The 25,776-nt window shown below is 40.8% G+C and overlaps 1 protein-coding gene across 1 annotated transcript in view; it reads right to left on the bottom strand.

The window, feature by feature from the left end:
• Positions 1–17,312: 17,312 nt before the first annotated feature.
• Positions 17,313–25,776, bottom strand: part of LOC103254096 (LIM domain-binding protein 2-like) — an 8,592-nt gene continuing 128 nt past the window's right edge. Inside the window, exons 2-3 of the mRNA XM_008052254.1 lie at positions 24,166–24,311; positions 17,313–18,642 (exon numbers count right to left, since the gene is read on the bottom strand). Coding sequence (XP_008050445.1) covers positions 18,412–18,642; positions 24,166–24,311 — 377 coding nt within the window. The 3' untranslated portion in view covers positions 17,313–18,411. The remainder of the gene's footprint in view (positions 18,643–24,165; positions 24,312–25,776) is intronic.

The raw sequence follows: 25,776 nt of genomic DNA, 5'->3' as shown, positions 1-25,776 counted from the left end.
AAGCCACAAGCTCTATATCAGCGTGGAGGGTAATGTGATATTTTAATATCTATATAAGTATAATTCAGTCCATATTCTACTCTAAACTGGTACAAAATTTGTTCAGAAAAGTGGTTTATTTTATAGATTGGGCTCTCTCTCAAACCAATATATGAGGGAAGACCTAAAACACCCCAAATTTATTTATAAAAAATTGTGTATTTATTCTTACATGTTTAAACTTCAGTCGCCTTAAAAGTATCCTCCATTTGATGCAGTACACCTATCAAGATGTTTTTTCTACTGCTCAAAACACTTTTTAAACTCATCAATTGTTATGCCTTTTAATGCTTCTGCCATTTTTTGTTTCATCTCTTCCACAATGGAAAAAACTTTTCTTTGGAGAGCTTTTTCATCCAGGGAAGCAAAAAAAAAATAAAGTCGCTTGGGGTGAGATTGGGTGAATAAGGAGGGTGGGGCCTGGGGGCCATGCTGTTTTTGGTCAAAAACCACTGAGCACTCAGCACGGTGTGAGCAGGTCTATTGTCATGGTGTAAGAACCAGGCACCTGTTTGCCACAACGCAGGATGTTTCTTCCACACTGCAGCTTCTCACAGTAAAGCTAGTTTGTACACTGATGCCGATGGGTTTCTAGAATGTTTATCTAGCGGGGGAAGCCTGTAATACAAGGGGCCCATCCTCCAAAAGGTAAATGCATTTTTGGGGGAGTCTCTTCTTGTATAAGAATCATCATGCATAATTTTCCTTTTGCTTTAATCATCAGAAATACAGACCCCAGTTGTTAAGGTAGCCAACATAAGTGTAATCCTACATAGCAAAATGTAAACAAAATACAAAAGGATTTTGAAGTGATTTTTTTTAAGAAGAAAGAGCTAGTCAAATCATTGGCCGGACATGAATAAAATAACTGTTCTAATCTCAATTTCTCTTCATTTGTCACTTGTGTTCTGCAGATTTTCGCAGGTCTGTCCCCTGTTATTTTTATCCTAGGATAGCCACCAGGCTACATACTTTTCCTTAGAGACAGACAATGTAAGAATGCTGACCAAAAGCTTGATTTCTGCATATGATTATTTAAAAATCAGATTTCAAATATTGGCACTTAGTGGAAAATATTTCTGAAAAGGCATTTCTCCAGAAAAGGGTTCCCTGTTTTCTGATGGTCCTGTTAGTCTCTGTCTCTGTGAGAGTTCTATACGTCTGCCTTTCTTCCTTTTCCCTCTGATTGGCACTGTGTTTATATCCACTCTTCTCAACCAATAAGAGCAACTCTTTGATTTGGATTTGATTTGAAAGTGGATTCTTCCTCTTTTTTTTTTGAATTGGAATATCACCCTGTCACCCAGGCTGGAATGCAATGACATAATCACAGTGTACCACAACCTTGACCTCCTGGTCTCAGGCAATTCTTCCACTTCAGCCTCCTGAGTAGTTGTGACTACAGGCTTGCACTACTGTGCCTGGCTTATGTTTTGATTTTTTTTTTTGTAGAAATGAGATCTTGCTATGTTGCCCAGGCTGATTATGAACAACTCCTGGGCTCAAGCAATCCTCCTGTCTTGGCCCCCCAAAGTACTGGGATTATCGGCATGGGTCATCATGCCCAGTCAGATTCCTCCTTTGAGAAGAAACTCAGATGCTATTACATTAGCTGTGAAAATGTTTGAAAGGACATAACATGGAGTCAAAATAGTTAATGAGCAGCCAGCCATTTTAACATTGCTTAGCTTTGTCATATTTTTCTATCAGTTCACTTTAATTTACCCTCTAATCCACTAGCCAAGGATAGAACTGGTTTTTCAGAGATAGCTATTGATAATTGTTTTATAACCCCCTCTCCAGTTTGTTTTGTACTAATTAGCTTTTCCATTTCAAGTATTTGCCTCCACCCATAAGACCCAGGTCAATCTAATCAGCCCTTTGTGACCTTCATGCCACAGACAGAACCCATCACCATGGCATCAATCATGTGACTAACCCACCCATCTGACTGCCATCCATCACCTGCCATCACTACCTGTGCTTACCTGCCCCTTTGTGATGACTTGGAGCAGAACACCACCCAAACACTTTACCAACCTGCCCCCATCAAAGGGGAATGTTTAAAAGCATTCGATCTCAAGTAGCCAGTTGCCATTACTTTGTTAAACTCTGGTGTGTCCATGTGGGTCCCTTGAGCTATGGTCATCTTTGCCTTGCTAAAGCTATGTTCTTTGAGATATGACTAGGTCATGCTTTCCTAAGCTTTGGCCCCTCCCCTATCTTGGGAAAGTGAATCTCCTCTCTTTCTCATTTTTTCTTTCTAAATAAACTCTGCTTTCTTATCTAACTTCTGTGCAATTCTTTGCCTCTTTCACAGGGCACCGGATCACACCCTCCTCCCCAATCAGGCCTGACCTAACTTTTTGGAGATCTGCTGGGATATATAGTTTAACCCAACAGTGATGAAACATGCTTCCCCATTCCCAAACACGGCATCTAGAATTTTTTGGTTTAACTAGCTTGTGCCCACTGTTAAGGGGTTTAAACCTCAGCTCCATGAGCCTCAGATTTTTCATCCCCGAAGAACCAAATGCAGGTTCTCTGGCTTCTGGGTCCCTTACGTCCCTTGGTTTCCTTTCTGAGTGAATCAGGTATCCATGGAAACAGCAGAAGATTAATACTCAAAATAGATAATCATTCATTTTTCTCTGAACCATACAGCAAAAATAAAGATCGTTGTAAGAACAATTTGAATTCTTGCAACAAATTATAAGGTTCCATTGAAGAATATAGGTAGGAGAAAAGAGGTCACCCCTTTGAATAGCGTTTTGAGAATCTAAATGTAAAAATCATGGAAGGCCTGAGATAGTAGGTTTATCGTATATGGAAGTATCACCTTTAATGAACATCGGATCTTGCCACTTAGTAAATACTGTCTAGGATTGGTTCTTGCTAGATACACTTCAACATCTATATTTTTGTGATAGTGGTGATCCAGCTTGTCAGTCCAGTTCTACTGTAACCCGGGTAGCTGTAGGTAGAGTCTAGCTTGCCATCTTGTTTTGACTGGCCGCATCATCTGATATTATTTGGTTATTATGCTTTCTCCCCTAACTACATTCCCTGGGAGCAATATTCTGAATGGTATATTTGGATCACAAGCCACATCCTTGGCTGTAGGAGAGAACACCTCGCAGTTCCACCAATATTTTAACTAATAAAGAGGAACTAATTCCCCAAAGGAAATAGACTGCTGTTACTAGAAGAACGGGGTATGGCTGTTTCAAGTCTAGAAGACAATACTTTTAAGTTACTGAGTTAGCATGAAAAAGTATATGCAGCTGCAGAAAGACTGCACTGAACTGTGAGACAGAGTCCTGTGGTTTGCAGAAGTAGCGGGGAGTGCGCTGGAACTCCTCAGCCTGTAAAACTGGGAGTTTGAGCCTAGTTAGATGACTGCAACTGACATTTAAAATACAGGTAGATGACTATCGGTAGAATTTTTATTTTTTTGATTACCAGTGTGGTTGAACATCTGTCAAGGATTTTATTAATGATTTATAGTTCTATAAAATTATTTACATTTTCTTTGCCTATTTTTCTCCTAGAGGTTTATTGTTTCTTCCAATAAATTAGTGCTTTTCATTTTAATACCAGTGATAACTATTTGCCTGGTAGATTTGTGATACTTAATACTTCTAGGTAATAATTTTCTTGTAATTGTGATGTTACAAGCATGTTTTACATTGTCACAAAATAAATGATTTTGTCATGAAATTTTCTCTGTTGGTTTTACACTTGAGAAGTCAGTCTGCAATCTCAGATAAAAAAGATAATACAGCTATGTTTTCTTCTTACTTTATACTTTTGTTTTATACATTTGGCTTCTTGTTCTTTCTAGAATTTATTTTTTTTGTCTTGTGATGGTTGAGAATGTACAATTATGCCCCCCCATAGTTAGAATATTGTGTGGATATCATTTATGAAATAATCATTCCTTTTCTATAGATTTGTGATGCCATTTATATAATAAAATTCTTACATATACTAGCATTTGAGTTTAAGTTATCTATCTATTCTGATTCAACAATCTGTCAGTTGTCATAAGTTTTTGAATTATTAATAATTTATAATTTTGTTAAGATAGTGAAAAAAATACCTCACCAGTTGCTCTTACTTTTCAAAAATAATGTTTTAGCAATTCTGCTTGATTATATTTTTAAAACAAATTTCAAATAATGGTTGTCACAGAATATTATTTAAGAATTTAGATTAAATGTTTATGTTAACTTGAGATGAAGTTACATCTTTGTAGGAACATAATCATAATAGTACTTGAGTCTACTGACTACTAGTGATTACTCCCAAAGTGCTACATAAATAACATCTTATTTAATTCCCAAAATAATCTTATGGAGTAGACAATATTATGGTACTCATTCGACAAATGAGGCTAAGAGAAATGACGATTTCCAAAAAACACAGTGATTACAGGCAGAGTCAGGACTGACTCTGCTGCCTGTGTGTGAGCAATTCCTCTGATCATTGTGTTCTTTTCTGTATCTTAGTAGAGTTTTATTGTTTTGTTCATCTAGATTTTACACTTTTAAAATTAAGATTATTCCTCGTGTTTTTTTTAATAAATCTATTTTTATTTATTTATGTATTCTTTATGACTTGGAGTCTCTCACTCTGTCACCCAGGTTGGAGTGCAGTGGCACGCTTACCTGCCACTGGAACCTCGACTTGCAGGGCTCAGGTAATCCTTCCGCCCCAGCCTTCCAAGTGGTTGGAACTACAGACACACCCCACCACACGCGACTAGTTTTTGTGATTTATTGTAGAGATGAGGTCTTGCCAAGTTGCCCAGGCTGATCTCGAACCCCTGGGCTCAGGCAGTCCTTCGCCTTGGCCTCCCAAAGTGCTTGTTTTACAGGCTGAACCACCATGCCTGGCCTATTTCTAGGTATTTTATATATACCCTTGCTTTTGTCCATTTTGTTTTTTTGCAGTTTTCACCTACATGAGAGGGTGCCAATCTGTATATCTATCAGGTGTATCAGGTCAACTTAGGGACCTGTTGAAAATGCTCTCAGTTGATTGTCTTTCATCAGTAAAAAGAAAAAGTGCATTTTATCATCTCCTTAGTTAACAACATGGTGTTGGCTAGAATTGAACTTCCACTGATGATTAAATACAAAAAATTAGAACGTTTTAGATGACGGTTTTCAATACATATCATAAGATTGACAACATCATATTAAATGAAAAAACACATTAGAATCGATTTCATTAAAACTAGGAATAATACAAAGATGCTTGTCATCACCCTCACTATTTAACATAGTTTAAATTTTAGGCAATGCATTAAGTGAAGAAATGAAAGCAAAAGATTTAGCTATTGAAAAGAAAGAGAAAAATGTATCAATATTTACAGACACTGTGATCATATCTTTTTAAAAAGCAATAGAACAGAATGAGAAACTATTAGAACTAATGAGAAAGTTCAGTAAAATTGTCCAGTTGAGACATCAGCAATAACCAGAGAATACACTAGAAAAAAAATTCATCCTGCTTCATAAGCAATTATTTTAGTTTCCAAATAGTATGCTGAAATTAATTTTGTTTTTCTGTGACCCAATAGTTATTTAGAAGAACATTTCAAGTGTTTAAGAGGTTAGAAATATTTTTGTTTATATTTTTGTTAATTTTTTTGTATTCTTATATCATGATCAAACTACAAACTATGCAACCTGTACATTTACTGCATTGGTGAAATATTTTTTTTTTTTTTTTTTTTTTTTGAGTTGGAGTCTCATTCTGTTGTCCAGGCCGGAGTGCAGTAGCACACTCACGGCCACCCCAGGGTCGATCTGCTGGGCTCCAGGGAGTCTTGTGCCTCAACCTTTCAAGTAGCCGGAACTACAGGTGTGCGCTACCACACCTGGCTAACTTATTTATTTATTGTAGAGACAAGGTCTTGCCAAGGTGCCCAGGCTGGTCTTGAACCCGCAGGCTCAAGCAATCCACTCACCTCGGCCTCCCAAAGTGCTGGGATTACAGGCTGAGACATCGAGCCTGGTGGGTGAAATATCTTTAGGCCTTTTTTAGTCCTATTATTTGGAAAGTTTTTGTATATGTTACATTAAAATGTGGCATAATTATTAATCTGTCTAACAAAATAGATACCTATTATTTCAGTCTAATTAATTATATTATTTAATTTTCCATGTCCTCATTTTTTTTTCTTGTTTATTCTGTGAAAGACTAAAAGAATGTGTCACTATTAACAATTGTTCTTTACTCGAATTCTTGAGTTTTAATAGTAACTTACTGTATGTTTTGATGCTTTTGCTTGGAACATAATGACCACTTTTAGTCAATATAAAATTTATATATTTTTTACCATAAATTTTACTTGTCTGAAAAGAAAATCTTTATTTTTTATTTCTTTTGTTTTATGTGTAACTGATAGTTTCCCATACTTTTAAAATTTTAATTATGTTGAGTCATGTACATTATCTTCATTGCTGAATGTTAATTTTTTTCTGCCTCAGTCTCTGTTTTGTATCTTGCCTTTGTAAAAGGGGGAGTTTAGATCAGTCACAGTGGCTTACACCTGGGTTCTCAGTGCTTTGGGAGGCCAAAGTGGGAGGATCACTTTAGTCTAGGAGTTGTTTGAGACCAACCTGGCAAAATAGTTGAGATCCATTTCTAAAAAATGAAAAATAAATTAGCCAGATGCAGTGACATACTTGTAGTTCTAGCTACTCAGGAGGCCAAGGTGAGAGATATCACTTAAGCTCTGAAGTTCAAGGTTACAGTGAGCTATGTTTGAGCGGTTGCACTACTGCCTGGGTGACAGAGTGAGACGCTGTCTCTAAAAAATAAAATAAAATAAAATAGAAGAGAAAAATGAAGTCACTTAAATTTGTCATAGCTCTTACTCTTTGACCTAACTTCTTTTGACTAGTGCTTTAGGATTTCTTAAATGTTCTTGAGACTTATTTTGTATTTTATCATAAAATATTAGTACGAATACCTCATAATATTAACTGGTTTCTTACTAGTTTTACCTAATGGGTAAAGACATTTATCCCAGCAGGGCCTCCAAAATGTAAAGTCAGATCTGCTGGAGTGGGGTGTCTGGTGTGCGATTCGGTGCCACGTGAAAGTTGCAAAGAATTGCACAGGCGTTAGATTGGAAAATGTAATTTATTTAGAAAGTAAATTAGAAAGAAAAAGAGAGAGAGGAGATTCACCTCCCCAAGGTTGGGGAGGAGGCCAAGGCTGAAAAACATGGCTACTGTGGCTCAAGGAGCCACATGGTCAGACCAAGGCTTAAAACAAAGCAATGGCTGCTGGCTGCTAGAGGTTGAATGCTTTTAAACATTCCCCTTGATGTGGGCAGGACATTAAGGTGGTTGGGTGGTGGTCTACTCCATGTCCTCAGGAAGAGGAGGTATGCACAGGTACTGGCGTCAGATGATGGACAGCAGGCAGATTGGTGGGCTAGTCACATGACAGTTGATGTGTTGATGGGGTCTGTGTCATGAAGGTCAGGAAAGGCTGTTTAGGTTAACTTAGTTTACAAAACAAGCTGGGGAGGGGGTTGCAAAGCAATTATCAATAGCTACCTCTGAGACACCAGTTCTGCACTTGGGTAGTGATTAGCGGGTAAACTGAGCTGCTAGAGAAACATGACAGAGCTAAGTAATGCTAAAATGGCTGCTCTTTGACTATGTTGACTCCATGTTATATCCTTTCACTTACTATGTGCCAAATGTTTTGTATATGATATTGCATTTAATTTGCAACACAGCCCATTGAGCAGGAGCTGGTAATACGTTGATTTTATAGACGCGGGGATCAGAGAGGTTAAATAATTTGTCTAAGTTCACAGAGCAAGCATGTACCAACATCAGGGTATGCCTTCTCCAGAGCTCTGATGTTTAACCACAACTCCATATTGCCTTCCAGATATGTCTATTTAAGGACATGGTTTCTAGTCTTGGTATTTAGAGAAAATAGATCACTTTTGGGTTCCTAGTTTTAATAATATTTTTGTTTTCTTCTAATGCTTTTATTTGTAAGTATTTAATCCATCTGAAAGATGTTGCTAAGGGTAAAGATGTAAAATAACAGTTTTGAAATGTATAGCAATCATTTAAATGTTATTTAATTTCATCCTTTTCTCATGTATATAACACCCTGACTTGAGATATATAAGTAGACATTTTTCTGAACTCCTCTTGATTAATTTGCTTTTGTACCAAAGGCACACAAATTTACATGCTGCTTTGATATCTCTTGGGGTCAGTTTCCTTTTATTATTTCTATTTTCAAAAATGTTCTGGGCCATGCCTTCCAGTATTTGTTTTTGATGGTGTAGCATCAGTTGTCCTCCTTTGAGTTCTTCTTCTTTTATTTTTAAAATTAATCTGGGAGGGTTTTAAGGACAGCAGCTAGAAGCCATATTAAACCAGAAGACATTTTAAACCAGAAGACACCCATGGACCTCTTTCTTAGGACTATGAAACAATAATTTATCTGGCTTTTTAAAATGTAGAGTCAACTTTGTGCATATATTTGAAAGAGAATTAAGAATGTCCATGGTCTCCTCCACTAGCTAGATTAAATTTGCCAGTGGAGACAGTTTGCTCTCTTTGTAGAAATACTGTGTCCTTCCATTAAAAAGTGCAGCCTGGGGATTATGTTACCCTGTTATCAGAGTCCTGCAGTGAGAGATAAGCAAGATTCTGACACTCTTGGGTGGTGGCAGCAGTGGGGACCTACCGGTTGAGCTATAGAGGCATCGACCTGAAGACTCTCCCCTTGGCTTGCTCGGAGACAACATTCCTCTTTGATTATTTGTCAAGAATCTCACAAAGTACACTTGGCAAATGCAAACTCCTAAAACTCAACCGCAGACGTAACTGGACTGAAGTGAAAGTAGCCACAGGTGTTTCTAATTGCTCTCTCGCCTTGAGCAAAACCACAGGTTTTGTCATTAAAACAGGATGCATCAGCCTCTATTACAAGAAAAGGGAGGTTTCCATTTGACCACATTGGCTGTGCTGAGCAAGCTGGTCCTCCAGTACCTGTGAGATCGGCCGGTGTGAAAGGCAAGTGTGTTCCTCACTTGCACTGCCAGATTGCTGGGTCCTCAGGAAGTATTTTGAGTCTCAAGGGTCTGACACTTTTTCTTCGTTAGCTAACTTTATCTATTGTACTTACCTTGGTGTTATTTAGACTAAAAATTCAAAGTTGTCAGTGTAGTATAGAAAGCACAGGCTATACAGCCAGTCCCACTTGGGTTCTGATGTCAGCTCTGTTGGTCATTGACTGGCACTCATTGGCAGGATGTGGCTGAGCATCTCCCTAAATGTCTTTTCACCTCAGTTTCCTCACCTGTTGAATGATGATATTCATGCCTCCTGTCAAGGGCAAGTGTGAGAATTAGAATCAATGTGTGTAACAGATACTTCTTGAGTAGTTATTATGATTATGTGCAAGCTCATTTTGCTACATGTATGGGCAGATTTGCCTGCAATGAAGCAATTTCAAGGGATATGGGATGTTGGTGCTGAAACAGTCTCAGAAAATTCTGATGGTTGATCATCTTATGGTGAGGAAGCAACTACGATATGTCTCATAGGCCTCTGCTTTCGAATTGCTTGTGATTTAGTGTGAAGATTGCTCTTATGCTCTGCTCCTTGCCATGGCAGGCACCACTAAGTGTTCACACCTTCCTTCCTCCTGCGTGAGCAGCTACCTCAAAAGCTTTCCCAGTGCAAGCTCCCAGGAGGATACTCATGGTCAGAGCTGGCAGGGAAAACAGAACTTGTTTGATCTCTTATAGTGCATAGGTTTGCCCAAATTCACTCTTTCTACAAAATGAAAGTTCTTATTTTTGTGACCATTAACTTCAGCTAGGTATCAGAGGACTAGTCTATTAAAATAATTTCACACTCATTTGTGAACTTTTTAAAATCTCTATTAAGGCATTCGTACTTTAGTTAGAATGATAGCAGGTTTGCAAACCCCAAAAGAGTAAACAGCTAGCTTTAACAAATTAAGAATTGAGGTAGAATGCCTTGTCATTATTGGATAGACCTAAATACAGACTCAAAGAAAAAGAGCTCAAGTTCCAACATGTCAATTCTGGAAAACATCCAAAGAAAACTTTATCATGAACAGGTTTTCTTAACTCAGGAACTGATATTTTCAGGAGATTCTTTGAAGGCTATTGGAAAACAGCCCTTCCTTGTCCAGATGTTGACACTGTGAAGTAAATAGGAACCAAGGGAAAAATAGGGCTGGGTGGGGCTTTTGAGACTGCTTCACCAATTTTCTTAGTTCATAGTTTTAATAACCTTTCATTACTTTTTCCTGCTCAGTGGCTTGAAGTCTGAAAATTATCTATATTGTTATCGACAGCTACAGTGCGAATACACTAGGTTTTGTTCAAAACTCAAACTCCTCAGTACTTCTGATAATCAGAGACACCATTTTGACTCTTCTGATGGATAAAATTGGGGAGGCCAGATAGGAACTTCAGAGAAGCAATCAGACACTCAGATGTGCATATGTGTATCAATGTTTGTCCCCACCCCTTTCTTAAGAAGTCTTTTCTGAGAATATTTAGTCACAGTGATTGCCTTTTCCCTGGGGATATTCTGTGCCTCCACTGAAAAAGAACAGGCTTGAGTCATGCTCTGATTCAACCTTGACCTTGCTATGTTCTATCTGTGTGACCTTGGGCAAGTATGACCTTGGGCAACCTCTCTATGCTTCATATACAAAAAACTTGTATCCCCAGGTTGCGCTGAAGATTAAATAAACTGCAAAGTGCTACACAACAAGTGCACAATAAATGTGGGCTCCACACCTTGAAACTCCTGGACCTTTTATTCCCTGCGTTTGGTCAACACGTTGCGTATATTCAGCTTTATGTACTTGGTTAGCATTTTATATACTTGTCCTTCTTCTCAAGTCAACTGTAAGCACTTTGAGGGTGAGAATCAGGTATAGGAATCTCTAATAACACTGAGTATGGTCCTGGGCATGTGTCAAATATTCAATAAATGAATTTTGATTTCACAAGTTTCTAGCCTTCAACAGGATTATTAATGATCATAACATTGTAATGGATTGTAAAAAAGATAATGGACCAATCACAAATAAATGGGTTAATATAAGCCAGGTACAGTGACTCAAGCCTGTAATCCCAGTACTTTGGAAGGCGGAGGCAAGAGGATTTGCCTGAGCCCACAGGTTCGAGACCAGCCTGGGCAACATGGAACGGCCTCATCTCTACAATAAATAATGATAATAAAAATTAGCCAGGCATGGTGGCACAAGCCTATGGTTCTAGCTACTTGAAAGACTGAGGTGGAAGTATTACCTGAGTCCAGCAGGTCGAGGCCATGGTAGCCATAAGCGTGCCACTGCACTCCATCCTGGGTGACAGAGTGAGACCCTGACTCAAAAAAAAAAGGGTTAATATATTATAGGATATTCCATTAGTGGACCATTATATGAAAACTAAAATCATGCTTTTAAAGAATACTTCATGAGGTGGTTCATGACTTATTATTTAATGAAAGGGGCAGAGTATACGGTTGTCTACTCTGCATATGACAAATGTTTAAAGAATATTAGACAGGAAGACTGGCAGCATATGTATTAGTTATGAGCAATGATTACATCAGAGTAGTGGAATTACTTTATTTTCTTTTTTGTTCCTGTTTGTTCAAATGATCTACAGTGAACATGCATTACTTTACAATCAGAAAAAAAGCCTAGTGGTTTTTTTCTTATGGAGGATGGAAGAGAGAGCCCATTATAAAATGGATTTTCTAAGGATGCTGCAAATCCTGCTTTAAGGAAATTGATCTTGATGGCCTTGTTCCCGCAGCACCCTACCCCATGTAGTACCAGTGTGGGCTGTGTTATCCTATTGCATTAAATGTTCACCTCAAGGTTAAAGAGAAATGGAGAATGAAATAATTTTCTACTGGGACTAGGCACTTATTTATAAATCCCTTGTCAGATGCCCTTGAGATTCCAAGGTCCAAAAGGGGGCCTCTCCGCTTGTTCTGTTACCAGGTGAGCAAAGAGTCTTGATCTCTGGCAGTGCCTTTGACAGCCCCTCAGAATATTTAGTGAATGGAAGCAAGGCGGATGTCTGGACCCCCTCCCAGGCCTGCAAACCTGACAATAAGTCTAATAAAGCGGTTTGGAGTTCTAAGACCATCTACAAAATGGGGGCTAATAACCTCACTTCACTGTTAGAAACTGAATGTTTGTGTCCCCCCCCAACACACACAAATTCATATGTTGAAATCCTAACTTCCAAGATGATGGTATTAGGAGGCGGGGCCTTTGGGAGGTGGCTAGTCATAAGGATGAAGCTGTCATGTATGGGAACACAGCACTTATAAAAGGGACGCCTAATAGCTCTTTCCTCCTTTTCACCCTGAAGGGATGCAACCAGGAGTCTGCAGTTTCAGGAAGAGGGACCTCACCAGAACTCAACTATGCTAGCATCCTGATCTCAGACTTCCAGCCTTCAGAACTGTAAGAATAAATTCCTATTTTTTAGAACTCATCCAGTCACCCAGCCCAAACCGCTGAGATAGTCACCGGGATATTACAAAGATTCAGTGTCATCATGTTTGTCAAGTTCCTAACTCAACCCACAGAGGACAACCATAATCGCAACTCCTATCAGACCAATGTGGTTTCATGAAGGCAGTCCCGGCTTTGACACTAAGAACCCATGTTCAAGACTCACTTCACCACCTATCAGCAGTGTGACAAAGGGTGTCATTCAACCTACCTGAGCATCAATCTTCATAAAAGTAGGCCCATGATGCCTACTTTCAGATGTGGTTTTTAGGAGTCAAAGCATGTATGTAGCAAATACAGTCACCGACAGTGGCCAGGCTGGCAAAATGAACAAGTGAAACAGCCTGGGTATGGCAAGCTGGAGAGCAGCCATGCAGGGCACCCATAATGCTGCACTAGCTGTTTCCATCCAGAATGTGTGGGGCTATTGTTATCTAATGTGATTTTTTTAAAGAGAAGCAAGAAATTTTAATTTCTATAGGAAATTCATCAGTTTTGAAGGGTTAGCAAATACTAAGAAAACATTCGGGCACCATAGTAGAGGCCACTGATGGTAAATTGGATTCCCAGTTGTTTACGTATACCCTTTGCCATGAAACTTTGCAGGAGACAGAGTATGTTTCTCCCCACCATGGATGCTGGGCTTGTCCCTGTAACTTGCTTTGGCCAATGGCTGCAGTGTGAGCAGATGTGTGTTGTTATGTATGTGTGATTTGGCTTGGTTTCTTATACTTCTGCCATCTGCCGTGAGAAGAGCATGATCTGGGGAGCCACTGTCCCAGAAAGAGACACAAGGGGCAAACTCGAAGCAGAGCTGCCCCAGCTGATGCAGAGTCAGTTCCTTGAATGAAAAAAAAGAAAATACTGGTTGCCATAAGCCACTAAGACATTTTTTGAGATTATTATAGAGAAAAACCCATCTCACATATTACTCTTGGGTACCTAGTTGGAGACCTCTGAGGAAAAGCATCTGACAAGTGACTGGCACATTGTATGTACTTATTAAATGGTTACCCTTATGATTATTCTGTGGTTGCTAGATCTTATGGGGTTTCTATAATAGAAGGTAGGCTTGGTTAAACACTTGTGAAATGTTTGTTTTGTGCTGACTTGAAACTTGAACATACCCATCTCTGTTTACTTCTCACCTTCTTATATACCTACAGGGATAAATTCCAAGTTGTTCCATAGAATTACAGACTGTTTAAAACATAACAGGACAATATCATGATTTCTTGCTTGTGAGTTTTTTACTATATCCCAACAACATGTATGGCAGAGGTTGATATTAAGGATACAGATTAAAATGATTAAACTTCTTGGAGCTGAAAATGTTTAGTGGGACAGTGAAGAGAATTCAACAGCAACAAAAACTTGTAAGAAAAGTGCTGAGGTAGAAGGAAGAAGCAGGTGCTCTTGGACCCCAGAGGGAGCCATCAGTGCTAACTAGAACTGGGGAGACATCTCATAGGCCTTGAGAAGGAAGCAGAGTTTGTGAAGATGAACAGCTTTGGTTATGTAATATGAAGGTAGAGAAGGCATTGTAAGAGGTAAAATATGCAAACGTAGAAACATTTGGTGTATCAAGAATAGGCAGGAATCTAGTGAATGAGGTACAAGTGAAGGAAGAACTAAAGACAAAACTGTAAGGTAAGCTGAGGCCAGGTTATACATCACCTTGAATGTCATAGATGTTTTCTTTAAAGATGGCTGTCATCACGTCCTCCCCTTCTGGTATGCACGTACCACTTACTGACCACAAATGGAGTCTGTCCCTCGGTGCCTTGAATTTGGGTTGGCCTATGAGAGCTCTGGTGGATGGCATACAGAGGAAGTGACTCAGTACCAGTTCTGGCCACTGGCAATTTCTGTACCCTCTGTCTTGAAATGCTGGCTCTTGGCACACTCCCTCTTAGAGCCCAACCATTATTTTGTGTGAACCCCACACAGAGACAATCTACATGCACTCTAGTCTACTGCACTGGCTAAGTTCCTACCCAGTAGCCATTACTGTGAGTGCACCATCTAGGATATCTAGCCTGGTCAAGCCTCTTATGACGTCAGCCCCAGCTGACATCTGACACGCTAAGATTTAAGTCACCTGGCAGAGACCAATGAGCTCCCAGAAGGGTTAATAGTAATAATAACAACAATAATAAATTGTTCTCTTGAGTCAATGAGTTTTGAATTGGTATGCTATGCCATGATAGGTAACTGGAATAGACGTGAATACACTGTTCTAAGTATCATCTCCAATGATTGTGCTATAGTTTGAATGTGTCCTCTGAATTTTGTGTTGAAAACTTAATCCCACAAGTTATGTTAATGGCATTAGAATGTAAGGTCATTGGAAAGCAATAAGGATTAGATAAAGCCATCAAGGCGGGACCCCATGATGGCACTGGTGGTTTTATAAGAAGAGGAAGAGTGATCTAAGCTTGCAAGCATTTTCCCTCTCACCATGTGCTGCCTTCTGTTATGACGCAAGAAGGTCCTCACTAAATGACATGCTTTTGGACTTCCCAGCCTCTAGAACTTTGAACTAAAAATAAACTTATTTATGAATTACCCACTATAGTATTATGTCATAGCAACAGAAAATGGACTAAAACAGATTACATATATGGATGACTTTAAAGAACTAATAAAAGAAAAGCTAAAATGGTGAGGTGGGGTGAGAACAAACTGGAAGTTCTCTTAGCAGAACATAAGTGGGAAAGCAATAAAGCAGCAGTTTCTTGATTCTTCCTTTGGCTTTGTAGCTATCATACTGTACATTTTCTTCAAAATGCTAATATGCAAGGGAGGCAACATGATATTCTAGGGGAAAAAAGATCAAACGGGCTTTGTGGTCAAAGGAGAACCAGATTCAAATACAAACAGTGTCACTTCTAATGTATGAGACCAAGAGCAACTAACTTAATGGAACAGGTGCTTTGTGTCCACCCAGGTGTCCTTTATGAAGCCAGAACACCCACCCAAGATGCTGTGACTGCTGTCATCTAGTTGGCTTCTTCTCTGCAGGCTTCCCTTGGTGACAGGACTATTGTGCTCTGAAGAGTTCAACCCCTTCACACACCCTGGGGATGGTCCCCAGACAACAAAGGACTAATATAGGTGCATAAAATGCTGGTCTCTACAATGAGGTCTATGTCTCAAAGCCCTCTCTCCATGGATCAGACCTAGGAAAAGACTACTGAGGCTCACAGCTTTTCTGGGTTCTCTTTCCTTCCCTAACCTGCTTCCTTCACTCCCTTAAAGCTCCCCCTCCCCCAGAACATTCTTTTGACAAACTCAAGTCCCTGAATCTCTCTCTTTTTTTTTTTTAAGTTGGAGTCTCATTCTGTCACCCAGACTGGAGTGCAGTGGCCACTCCCGGTCACTGCAGCCTCGACCTGCTGGGCTCTGGTGATCCTTCTACCTCAGCCTTCTAAGTAGCCAGAATTACAGGCATGCGCTACCACGCCCGGTTGATTTTTTGATTTATTATAGAGATGAGGTCTCGCCAAGTTACCCAGGTGGGTCTCGAACCTGCGGGCTCAGGCAATCCACTCACCTCAGCCTCCCAAAGCGCGGGATTACAGGCTGAGCCACTGACCCCAGCTAAGTCCCTGAATCTCAACCCCAGGTTCTACTTCTGGGAATCTCAACTCAAGACACTTACCTTTCCTAAGCTTTCCTTTTTCAAACCCTATTTTTCAGATTTCACTGAGATATCTTCCTTATGGACATACAGTGAAAAAATATAGGGAATGTCCTTTTAACATAAAAAATCCTCCCAGTGAGTTTTCTATACTTTGTATAGAAAAAAAAATAGACAAGAGAGACACTGATTTTTAAAAATTGAAATATTAATGCTTACTCAATGGAGGTACTGTAAGAACTCACTGAAATCATGTCTCTGAGCCTTAAGTAGAGTTCTTTAGTGCAGAATAAGCACTTGGTGAGTGGAAGTGACCGCCTTTCCACTTGACTACAGCTCCATACACTATTTAGTCCAGTTTTTCGTCATTGTGTCCTCGGTAGGCACAGTGCTCAGCACAGAGAAGGAACTCACTCCTGTGTTTGCTCAAGAAACTGCAGTGAACCAGAACAGAAACCATACTCTATACAAAGTGGCACAGGTTCCAGGACAGTTCACCAGTGGCCTTGAGCCTACTTAGTTCTCCCCTCTTTCTTGCTTGTAGTGCTCAAGAATAGCTATAACACAGACTGGGAATGAAACATCCTGAGATAAGGGGTGACTACCTAGATTAGCCTGAGCTTTGTCCCAACCCATCCCCCAGAAACAAGATGCCCCTCAATGCTTTAGCCCAGCGTGTCACATGACTCCAGGGATAAAACCAAGGTGGGGTGCTATCCAGGGTCGCTCAGCTGCGGTGCAAGTGGGACGCATACAGTCAAGACTGCTCAGGGTTTTTCTGAGCCTTGAGGGACTGGCTCCCATGAACCCCAGGCTTCTTTTGGCTCTTGTTATCCATCTATAAGTAAGAAACCCATTTCATGTAACGTGTTGTGAGTGTATTATCTCATTAGACTCAGACAGGTTGGTAATCAGGGAATGGTGAGCCTGCTTCACACAGGCTTTGTGATTTCACTCCATTTGGAGTCTGGACCATGAATCTAATCTCAATTTTTCTTATAATTATGGGCAGATTGCTGCACACGTACACACACAAATAATCAGATTCACTTGCTTTGGTCATTAACACAGTTTATTATTGGCACACTTATCAGTAAAGCATACATAAAATACAGCTGTTTTTTTTTTTAAACACACGGAGCCACTGTGTCTTTACATTTGTGAAGGAACATATTAATATGCAAATGGAAAAATTAGTTCTCTTATAAAGTTTCACATAAATACACTGGAATTGCTCAGAAAAAGAAAAATCCCCATAAAAGAACCAGGTGATGGCTTTACAAAATATCATACAAGAAATATACCATGAAAAGAAAAACCGGTCAACTCAAGTACAATTAAAAACACAAAAAGTTTCAGATTTATTAAACTGCCCACAAAAGTAATGTATTACATGGCTTGAAAATATTTGGATCAACAGCAACTTTACAAATGCATAAATTCTCAAAGGTCCAATTGCCTTTCTTTACATAAAAATCTGCCCTGGTGTCTGATGACAGAAAGACATTTCTTGTTTCAGCACTGAGGCTAAATTGAGCCAACTCAGACTCCAGAACCAATTGACATCAGCTAGACCATAAATTACCTGGCTGGGCCTTCTTCGCTGTTGCCCAATAAAATAAAACATAGGAAAAAAAATGAAGGTACATTTAAATTACTTTCCAAAGCTGATTTTTTGTCTTTTCTTTTTTTACTGAAACAAGAAACTCTCAGGTGCAAGTCAAAAAGCAGAAAATATTTTACAATATTAAAAAGTCATCTGTGGTTAGATTCGGCATATTCACGATATCCTGAGCACTGAGCATTTGTGGACAATATGGCCTTCGTTTGATACATAAAAAGGAAATTCAACACAAACACGTTGTTAAAACCGTGCCAGGAGATGTGCTAGCATTTTCTCTCATTTTAATTATGATCAGTGCCAGTATATGTATTACCTGTGAAGCCCTCCAAGAAAGGGTCATGGAAGCTTATTTGGAATAATCCTCTCAGTTAGAAAAAAAGAAGAAAGGAAATCAGATCATTGTGGTTTAGAAATAGATATATGCATGGAAAAGTTTTTGTTTCTCCTTTTTCCTCTCCTGTAGGTCAAGATCTGCCATTTTAATGATCACCCACGGGCCTATTGACAATGGATTCTGGTGCCCATCATCTTATTGAGAAGCCTGGGGTGGGGGGTTTTCTGATTTGGTCTCTTGAGTGGTGGGAGGTTTACTGTTCCACGGGCTGTTGTTCCCCAGGGCAGGTGAATTGTTGAAGTCCTCCTCGTCGTCCATGCCGTTGGCCGCATCATATTGCGTGTTTTCTAATCTAGTGATTAGCCTTTCGTCCTCGTCCCCAAACTCACCTCCCATCAGAGTTGGCTCTCCTACCACCATCACATCCTGTGAACAGCAGCTGACATTATTACAGGGAAACCTTGGGAGAGAGAAACTCAGCTTAAAATAACAGTGGGAGGAGTCGGGGGATCTAGGACAGACACACTCGTGTACTGTACAATGGGGTCAAGTCTCAATGTCGGGGGCCGAGACGCATGTTTGATTTTTACAGGAAATAAACATCGCCTCCTGACGTGTAACAACCACGCGAGTTTATGTCCTTAGTGCGCAGCCTGACACCGGAGAACGAGCAATGCTAGCAATCTGCAGAAATAAAAAAATGGATTTTTCAAAATTAAAAAAATCCACGCTTTCAACTTGTCGACACTGGGGACTTTTGAGAGGGCTGTGGAACCTTCTGCTGGGTGCTTTTCAATACCTCCAAAAATTCGCCACTTTTATTTAGGGCCTGTGAGTGGCTTCAGAAACTAGCAGCGACCAGAGACACTTGTAAGGTGCAATTCTGCCATAGCCACACAACTCATTCCAGACGGTATTTTCTCTGTCCCAGGGATGGTATACATTTTAATTGAAGACAGAATCTCTCTTTTCTCTACTCAGCCAGGCCCTTTTACGCAGCCAATATCCTTGACATTCTGCTACTTAATTATGGTAATTAATTTAGGTAAAGTTTTCGATAAAAACAATGTTCACACTGATTTGACAATTTGCATAGCTAATTAAGTCATTAGCAAAAACCTGCTGATTGCCAACAAGCCCTGAATTTACCATCTGTTATTTCATGGTGCCTGTCACCTATCACCACACAGGCAACCCTGCCACCCATCTGGGCAGTAAAGAGAACCAGTCTGTCCAGCTGGTGCCATAAAAGGAAGATGAAGAGTGCTAATTATAATTACATTGATGAAGCTGGTAGTCATCAGAGATGGAAGCATGCAAGAAGAATCCATCTAATCACTCTTTTAAGTACAAATTTTCCTTCCATGCAAACAAGTAAACCACCTACTGTAGCTGGGAGTACCGGGGAGGCCATAGCCGGAGAGGCACAGGGACAGGGGGAAAGAGGCACGCCCAGGGCATAGCTCCAGCCTTTTTTTCAAAGGAGACCATGTGGGACTGATGGGTGACCTTGGCATGGGACAGGACACCTGTCAGGTGGATTCTTCTGGGCAGCCTCTGAGCAATACTCTACTTAAAAGTACAGTGACTTCAGGAAAGTGACCAACTGCTATCAGCCTCCACTGAGGCCAGAAAAAGCAGGGCTGGGCCAGATGCTTTTTGGAGATTAGAAGGTGGAGTTCCTAGGAAGGAGGCTAATTCATTAAAACACTTTGACAACAGGACAGGAATTTTTTTCACTGGAGTTTTGCCCAGAGAAGGCTTTCCTGGAGCAGTATAACAGAATACTGCCTATGGTCAGGGGAGGGGCCAGCGGGATCTCCAAATCCCTTTCAGAATTTTGAAGATGCCCCTTGAACAAATTCCTTAATTACTACCTGCTGTATTTGGGAACAGAAAACCTTATTTTATTTATGTTTTTATTTCCTCCCTACCCCTTGAGTTAGGGAAGATAATCAATAGGTTTCCAAACTAAGTTTTTTGACTACACACTCTTGTGACTGGATAAAAGTGATTTTAAAGAGAAATGTCTCAGATGACGTAAATGCCTAAAGTGTGAACTTGGTAAACCCAGCCATGAAGAAGCTGATGGATATCAGATGCATGCTTCCAATAATGTATTTATTATGCAACAAAGAACCAGAAATGACAGTGACGTTTAAGGAGACTCATGAAGACTGTTAAGGTGAGGTGCAAGTAGACACAGTTCTTCTGACTGGCAAGAACGACGAAAGAATTTTAGATGGAATGTGGCCACTGCAGAGACATGATCGTTACTTGGTTAGCCAGGCAGCTGCCATATGACCTGCTGGGGGTGTTCAAGGTAAAAGAGCGCCACTTGGTTACAGGCAATTAGAGGTCTGTATTTATGGTCAGGAACAAAAGTAGATGGAAAGAACAGCGCAAGATTGGCCAGAACAGGACATAAGGGTTAATCTCATTTCACGACTTGTGTACTACATACTTGGAATGACTTGGAGACACATGCGTAAGATGTCATGGAGTAGGAGAAGGATGTTAGAACCAACCATGTGGGACTGCATTAGTACCAAAACTCCAAGGTCACTGCGAGAGGATGGGAGAGCATGAGAGGGCAAGCATAATTTGAAAAAGGAGGAGAAAAATCAGAAGCAGCCAGGATATTAGAAAAGTTTCCAACACTCCAACTGCATTCATGATATTAGAAAACAACAGTCATTCAAGAAAAGTACTACAAAAATAGTGGTTTGAATCACTTCAAATGAAGCTGACATCGGCTTGCAGTATGTTTGTTGAATCAGTTCTAGGAACAGCTGGAAAAGATGGCCAGGCATAGGTGTTTTCAAGCATCCTGGATTTCAGAGGGATGCCACATTTGATTGACTGGTTATACATATACCCTCAGCCTGATGCATGATTGTGTGTATATGTGAGATTGATAGATGGCAAGCTAAGGGCTTCATATGCACATAGATACTTGAGGCCACTTACAACATTATGCACGTCTCTACTTCTGCACCTCTAGATCAGGGAACTGCTTTTCTGCTGTGGCAGTCTGGATGTGGTTTTCTCAGTGTACACCTGGCTGCCTACAGCTAGGTGATGTTAACACCTCCACACCCCCACGCTTTTAGAAATCCCCCCGACATTGGCAGTGAGAGTCCATTTCCTTCCCATCTTTGTCCTGCGTGTCCCACGGGAGGCAAAGCGATCCCTCTGGGAGTGACCCAAATGCGCTCGGCTCCCCACAAGGCCAGCTCCTGTGCCTCAGCTGGAAGCCTGGAGGTGCCACCAGCTCCTGCCCGTTTTTTCATCTTCTCACTAATCCCCCGTGCAAAGACCACCAACCTCTGAGGAGGACTGGAAGTGACTCCTTTCAGGGCCCCTCAATGCTTCTCCTTAAATTGGCCAGAAGGGGTCACTGCTGTTGAATGACACAGGTCTCCATCCCTCCCAGGGTTGAGGCTGCAGTTCGGGAGCGCTCCTAGCCCCTGCTCATGGGGTGAGAAGCAGAATCCAAGGATTAAAGCCTCGCCCTCGCCAGACACATGCATCGCTGCCGCGGCAGCCACACACACCACGGCTGTGGTCATAGTGGCACATGCCTTTGGACCAGGCAGCGGAGGCCTGCAGAGAGCACTTCCATTTAACCGGTAGGAGAGTGTTGATAATTCAGTGAACAGGGTTAAAAGATGCAGTCGCCAGAAGTCAACCAAGGCTGATCATTGAACATCTATTCAACTCCAGGACACATAAGGACATTCATTTTGCACATTTTCCTGCCTCTCTTGGCCATCTGAAAGTTTTACTTCATTAAAACATCTCTGACTTCAGGATGAGGGGATAGTGTTGCTGTTCCCTTCTCGCTTTCTAATGGTGCCTTGCTCATGAGAAGTCCAGAGGGTCTCAACTCATGAAAAACCCTCAGGACACAGATATCCTCTGCTAAAATGCAGTTGTTGGTTTGGAGGACAGGAGTATGTTAGAGTAGAGAAAACTATGTGTCCTTTTAAGCAAAATTGAAATAATTCTGACTAGACCAGGTGTGTCAAAATGCAACACATTATGGGTTGCTACTCTCAACTTCTTCACCCGTGGCAGACATCACTAATGGATGGCCCACCAAACCCAGTTTAGGTCTTAGAATTCTCATTTATCTGTACTCCGTGAGCTGGCTGAAGAGGAGAAACCTCTTTGCCATCCCTAGATTAGACAGTGAGCTCTTCAATGACAAGGCCTCGGTCTGGTTTTTTTTTTTTTTCCCATCATGGTAGTGCCAGTGGGGAACACAGGGAAGGAGCTCAAAAAACATCTGTGGAACTGATTCTTATACCTACTGTGCCTTTAAGTAGCTATGTCATAGATCCTAGAATTCTCTGAAATACACTGTTCCTATTTGTTAGAGACTAACAAATGTTAATATCTTAATCTCCAAAATAAGATAAATAGATGTGTATACCTTTTCAGCTTATTTATTCATATCAGACCATTTTCTCTAAGATTTTCCAGTTTACCAGAAGTGGGGATAACTTGGTACCTTAACAATTACACTAAGTTTTTTGTTTTTTTTTTTTTAATTATTTACCTCTTGACCTTCATGGGAGATAGATGTAAAGCCTAGTTCAAAAAATAGAGGACTGTTTGAGGAATATCTTCATTAATTGAGAACTAAAATTTCTAATAGTCTTAAAATTAGAATGGCACCTTCTATAGTAGGCTGGCCATCCTCTCCACTACTCCTTTCTGAGGCAATGGGAATGGAGACAATACACCATGTCTATGGAGATAAGAGAAGAGTCCCAATGGCCCAGAGAAGTCTCAGAGTACTGACAGAGTTGCTTCTGGCCAAAGAGAACTTCTAGTGGAAAGTGGGTAAAGGTAGGTGGGGCAGATTTAAAAGACACATTAGGAAGAGAGTGGAAAATCCCTTCCTGTGTAGGTCCAGCCTTGCATGAAGCGATGGAACAGGATCAGAACAAGATGGGTGAGGACAGCAGACCGAGGGAGGGAAAAAGTGAGAGAGACCAAAAAGGTAAAATTGTATTGTGAAGGGTATAGCAAGAAATAGGCCAGCTTCTGAAAACATCTAGAAGGCATGAAGCACCAAGAAAGGTTTGGGATTCAAATGACAGTCCAATGCCTGGTGACAGGGTGATGTGATAAGGGCGGCGAGAAGAGACAACAGAGGTTCAAAGGAGTATGAGGACGTCAAAGCAGTCCAACACAGGGCTGGGTAGTCGGGAGGTGGGAAAGATTTAGGCAGAAGGGAAAGAGTTCTAGAAGAATAGGAGAAAATGAATGTTCCTACACAGTCTAGACTACTGGGGGACGACACTCGGCTGTCAGTTTTGGAGTCCAAATAAGCCCCTCTTCATGTGGCCTTTGTCAAGGCTCCGACGTGAAAGAGAGGGGTCAAGGGATCATGAGAGTTGAAACCAGAGGCCGATCCTTTCCCTGAGCTAATGAAATGGGTTAAGCAAAGGCTCCGCTGAGCTGCAGTTTTAGCCGCTGCCAGTTAATTCCCTGCATCTTAAAATAAGAGGGGACGCCCATGTTGGGAAGGCCCAGTTGAATTACAGTGTGAGGACTGATCGCCAGGAGCTAGTTTCCTGTGGAGCACCGCGTCTCCGACAATGGTGCTGAGAAGCCCTAATGTACCACCAGGCATGCTGCTGAGTGATATTTTAATTAAGCCTTAAGTGACATATCTCCTGTCGGTGACTCTGACGGCTTTTTAATTCAGGTCCCATTGTAGCACGACTGTTAATATTCTTCTCTAATTCCCAGTTTTTTGCAGGGGAAAGTTTCCACGGCAGAGCGTCTCCCTCCCGTCCCAACCTCTGTCCTTGCTCTCCTCCCGCCCCCACCTCCAACCTGCTCCCCAAAAGAGACTTTCATTTGGGCCCCTCGAGCAGGAAGCAGGCAAAGGCAGGATTTCAGGCCTAAGAGGAAAGCGAGACTTACAGGTACCTGACTGGACAGACTCAGGTTTGCGGCCGTGGACTTCTTCTTGCTGCCAGTGCTGTTGGCATTGTTGCCAGCACTACTGTTGGAAGTGCTGCTGGTGGAATTTTTCCTTTTCCTCCGTTTGGTTGTCGGTTGCCTTGTGGGTTCTGCTGCAATATGGAAAAGGGAAGAGAGATCCGTTCCAGGGCAGAAAGGTCAAGGTGGTCATCAGAATGTTGACCCCCCAGTGCAGTTGTTTTCATAAACCAAAGAGTAGCCTGTTTTGAAATTTTTATATTTCTTGTAACTTTATAAAAAGTCAAAGGGTAAAGCTGTTGATTTATTCCAAGCACAAAATGTGTGAAATTCTTTTCTTTCTACGTAGATAAAATAATTCTATTTAATTGTTCTAATTATATGTCTTTAATTTAAAAATATATATTCTAGGGGTAAACTACAAGTATCACTTTCATATCTGCATTTAAAATAGTATGACTGTAAGGAAATTAGAGAAATATCTCTGCCCTGGACTAATGTCTCTTTATAACAAAGGGAGAATTTCTGGGATCTCTAGGGTATCTCCAAGGTGTGAGGCAAGCGGAAGCGGAAGGCGGCTGAATTGGTGAAGTAGTGTGCACCAGTGCACCTACTGGCTAAATGTCATATTGCAGCCTACCTCTATTACACCTTGAAAGGATTCTCAGGTAAAAAGTCCCTTCCATCAGCTGTGAAGGTGGCGCTTAGGGATTCCCAAGTCCAGTAAGAATATTCCTGGTTTGGACCCTGCTGTTTAAGGAATGCTACTGATTTCAAAATTGCTGGAACAAAAAATGTCTTATTAATATGGCATAGCCAGCACATTGCTGAAGGGAATCTAAACCTCTTTAAGAAAGGCCTAGCCGGGCTCGGTGGCTCAGCCTGTAATCCCATGCCTTTGGGAGGCTGAGGTGAGTGGATTGCCTGAGCCCGTGGGTTCAAGACCCGCCTGGGCAGCAAGACTTCATCTCTACAATAAATCAAAAAATCAGCTGGGCGTGGTAGCGCATGCCTGTAATTCCAGCTGCTTGGAAGGATAAGGTAGAAGGATCCCCGAGCCCAGCAGGTCGAGGCTGTGGTGGCCGGGAATGGCCACTGCACTCTAGTCTGGGAGACAGAGTGAGACTCCGACTCAAAAAAAAAAAAAAAAAAAAGAAAGTCCTATTCACAAATAGAGAAAAATATTTTGGACCCAAAGGATAGAAATATAGGGGGCCATGGTAATGTGTGGTATGAAGAATATTCTCTCTTTTTTTTATTATGTGTAGAGCATTATGTAATGGTAGGCACTATTCTTTATGTTTTCTGTGTATTAACTATTTTATGTTTTTAATAACCCTATTAATTAGATACTAGTATTATAATTGTTGTTTTGTAAGTGAGAACCCTTTGGAAGCCTTCTTCTGGCAGTTATTGATAAATTGGAAATGCCAATGGAGAATATCCTTGTCACTACACTGTTTTTAGACCTGACTGCAATAGAGAGAAGGCAAGTGAGGACTGTTCTAGAACTAGGTGAGAAGGCCTTGTTACATTTTCTTTCTTTTCTTTTTTTTGAGTTGGAGTCTCACTCTGTCACCCAGGCTGGAGTGCAGTGGC

The sequence above is a fragment of the Carlito syrichta genome, unplaced genomic scaffold (assembly GCF_000164805.1).
Source record: "Carlito syrichta isolate Samal-C Ts95f unplaced genomic scaffold, Tarsius_syrichta-2.0.1 Scaffold269694, whole genome shotgun sequence".
NCBI lineage: Eukaryota > Metazoa > Chordata > Mammalia > Primates > Tarsiidae > Carlito > Carlito syrichta.
This window is presented reverse-complemented; position numbering and strand designations above follow the sequence as displayed.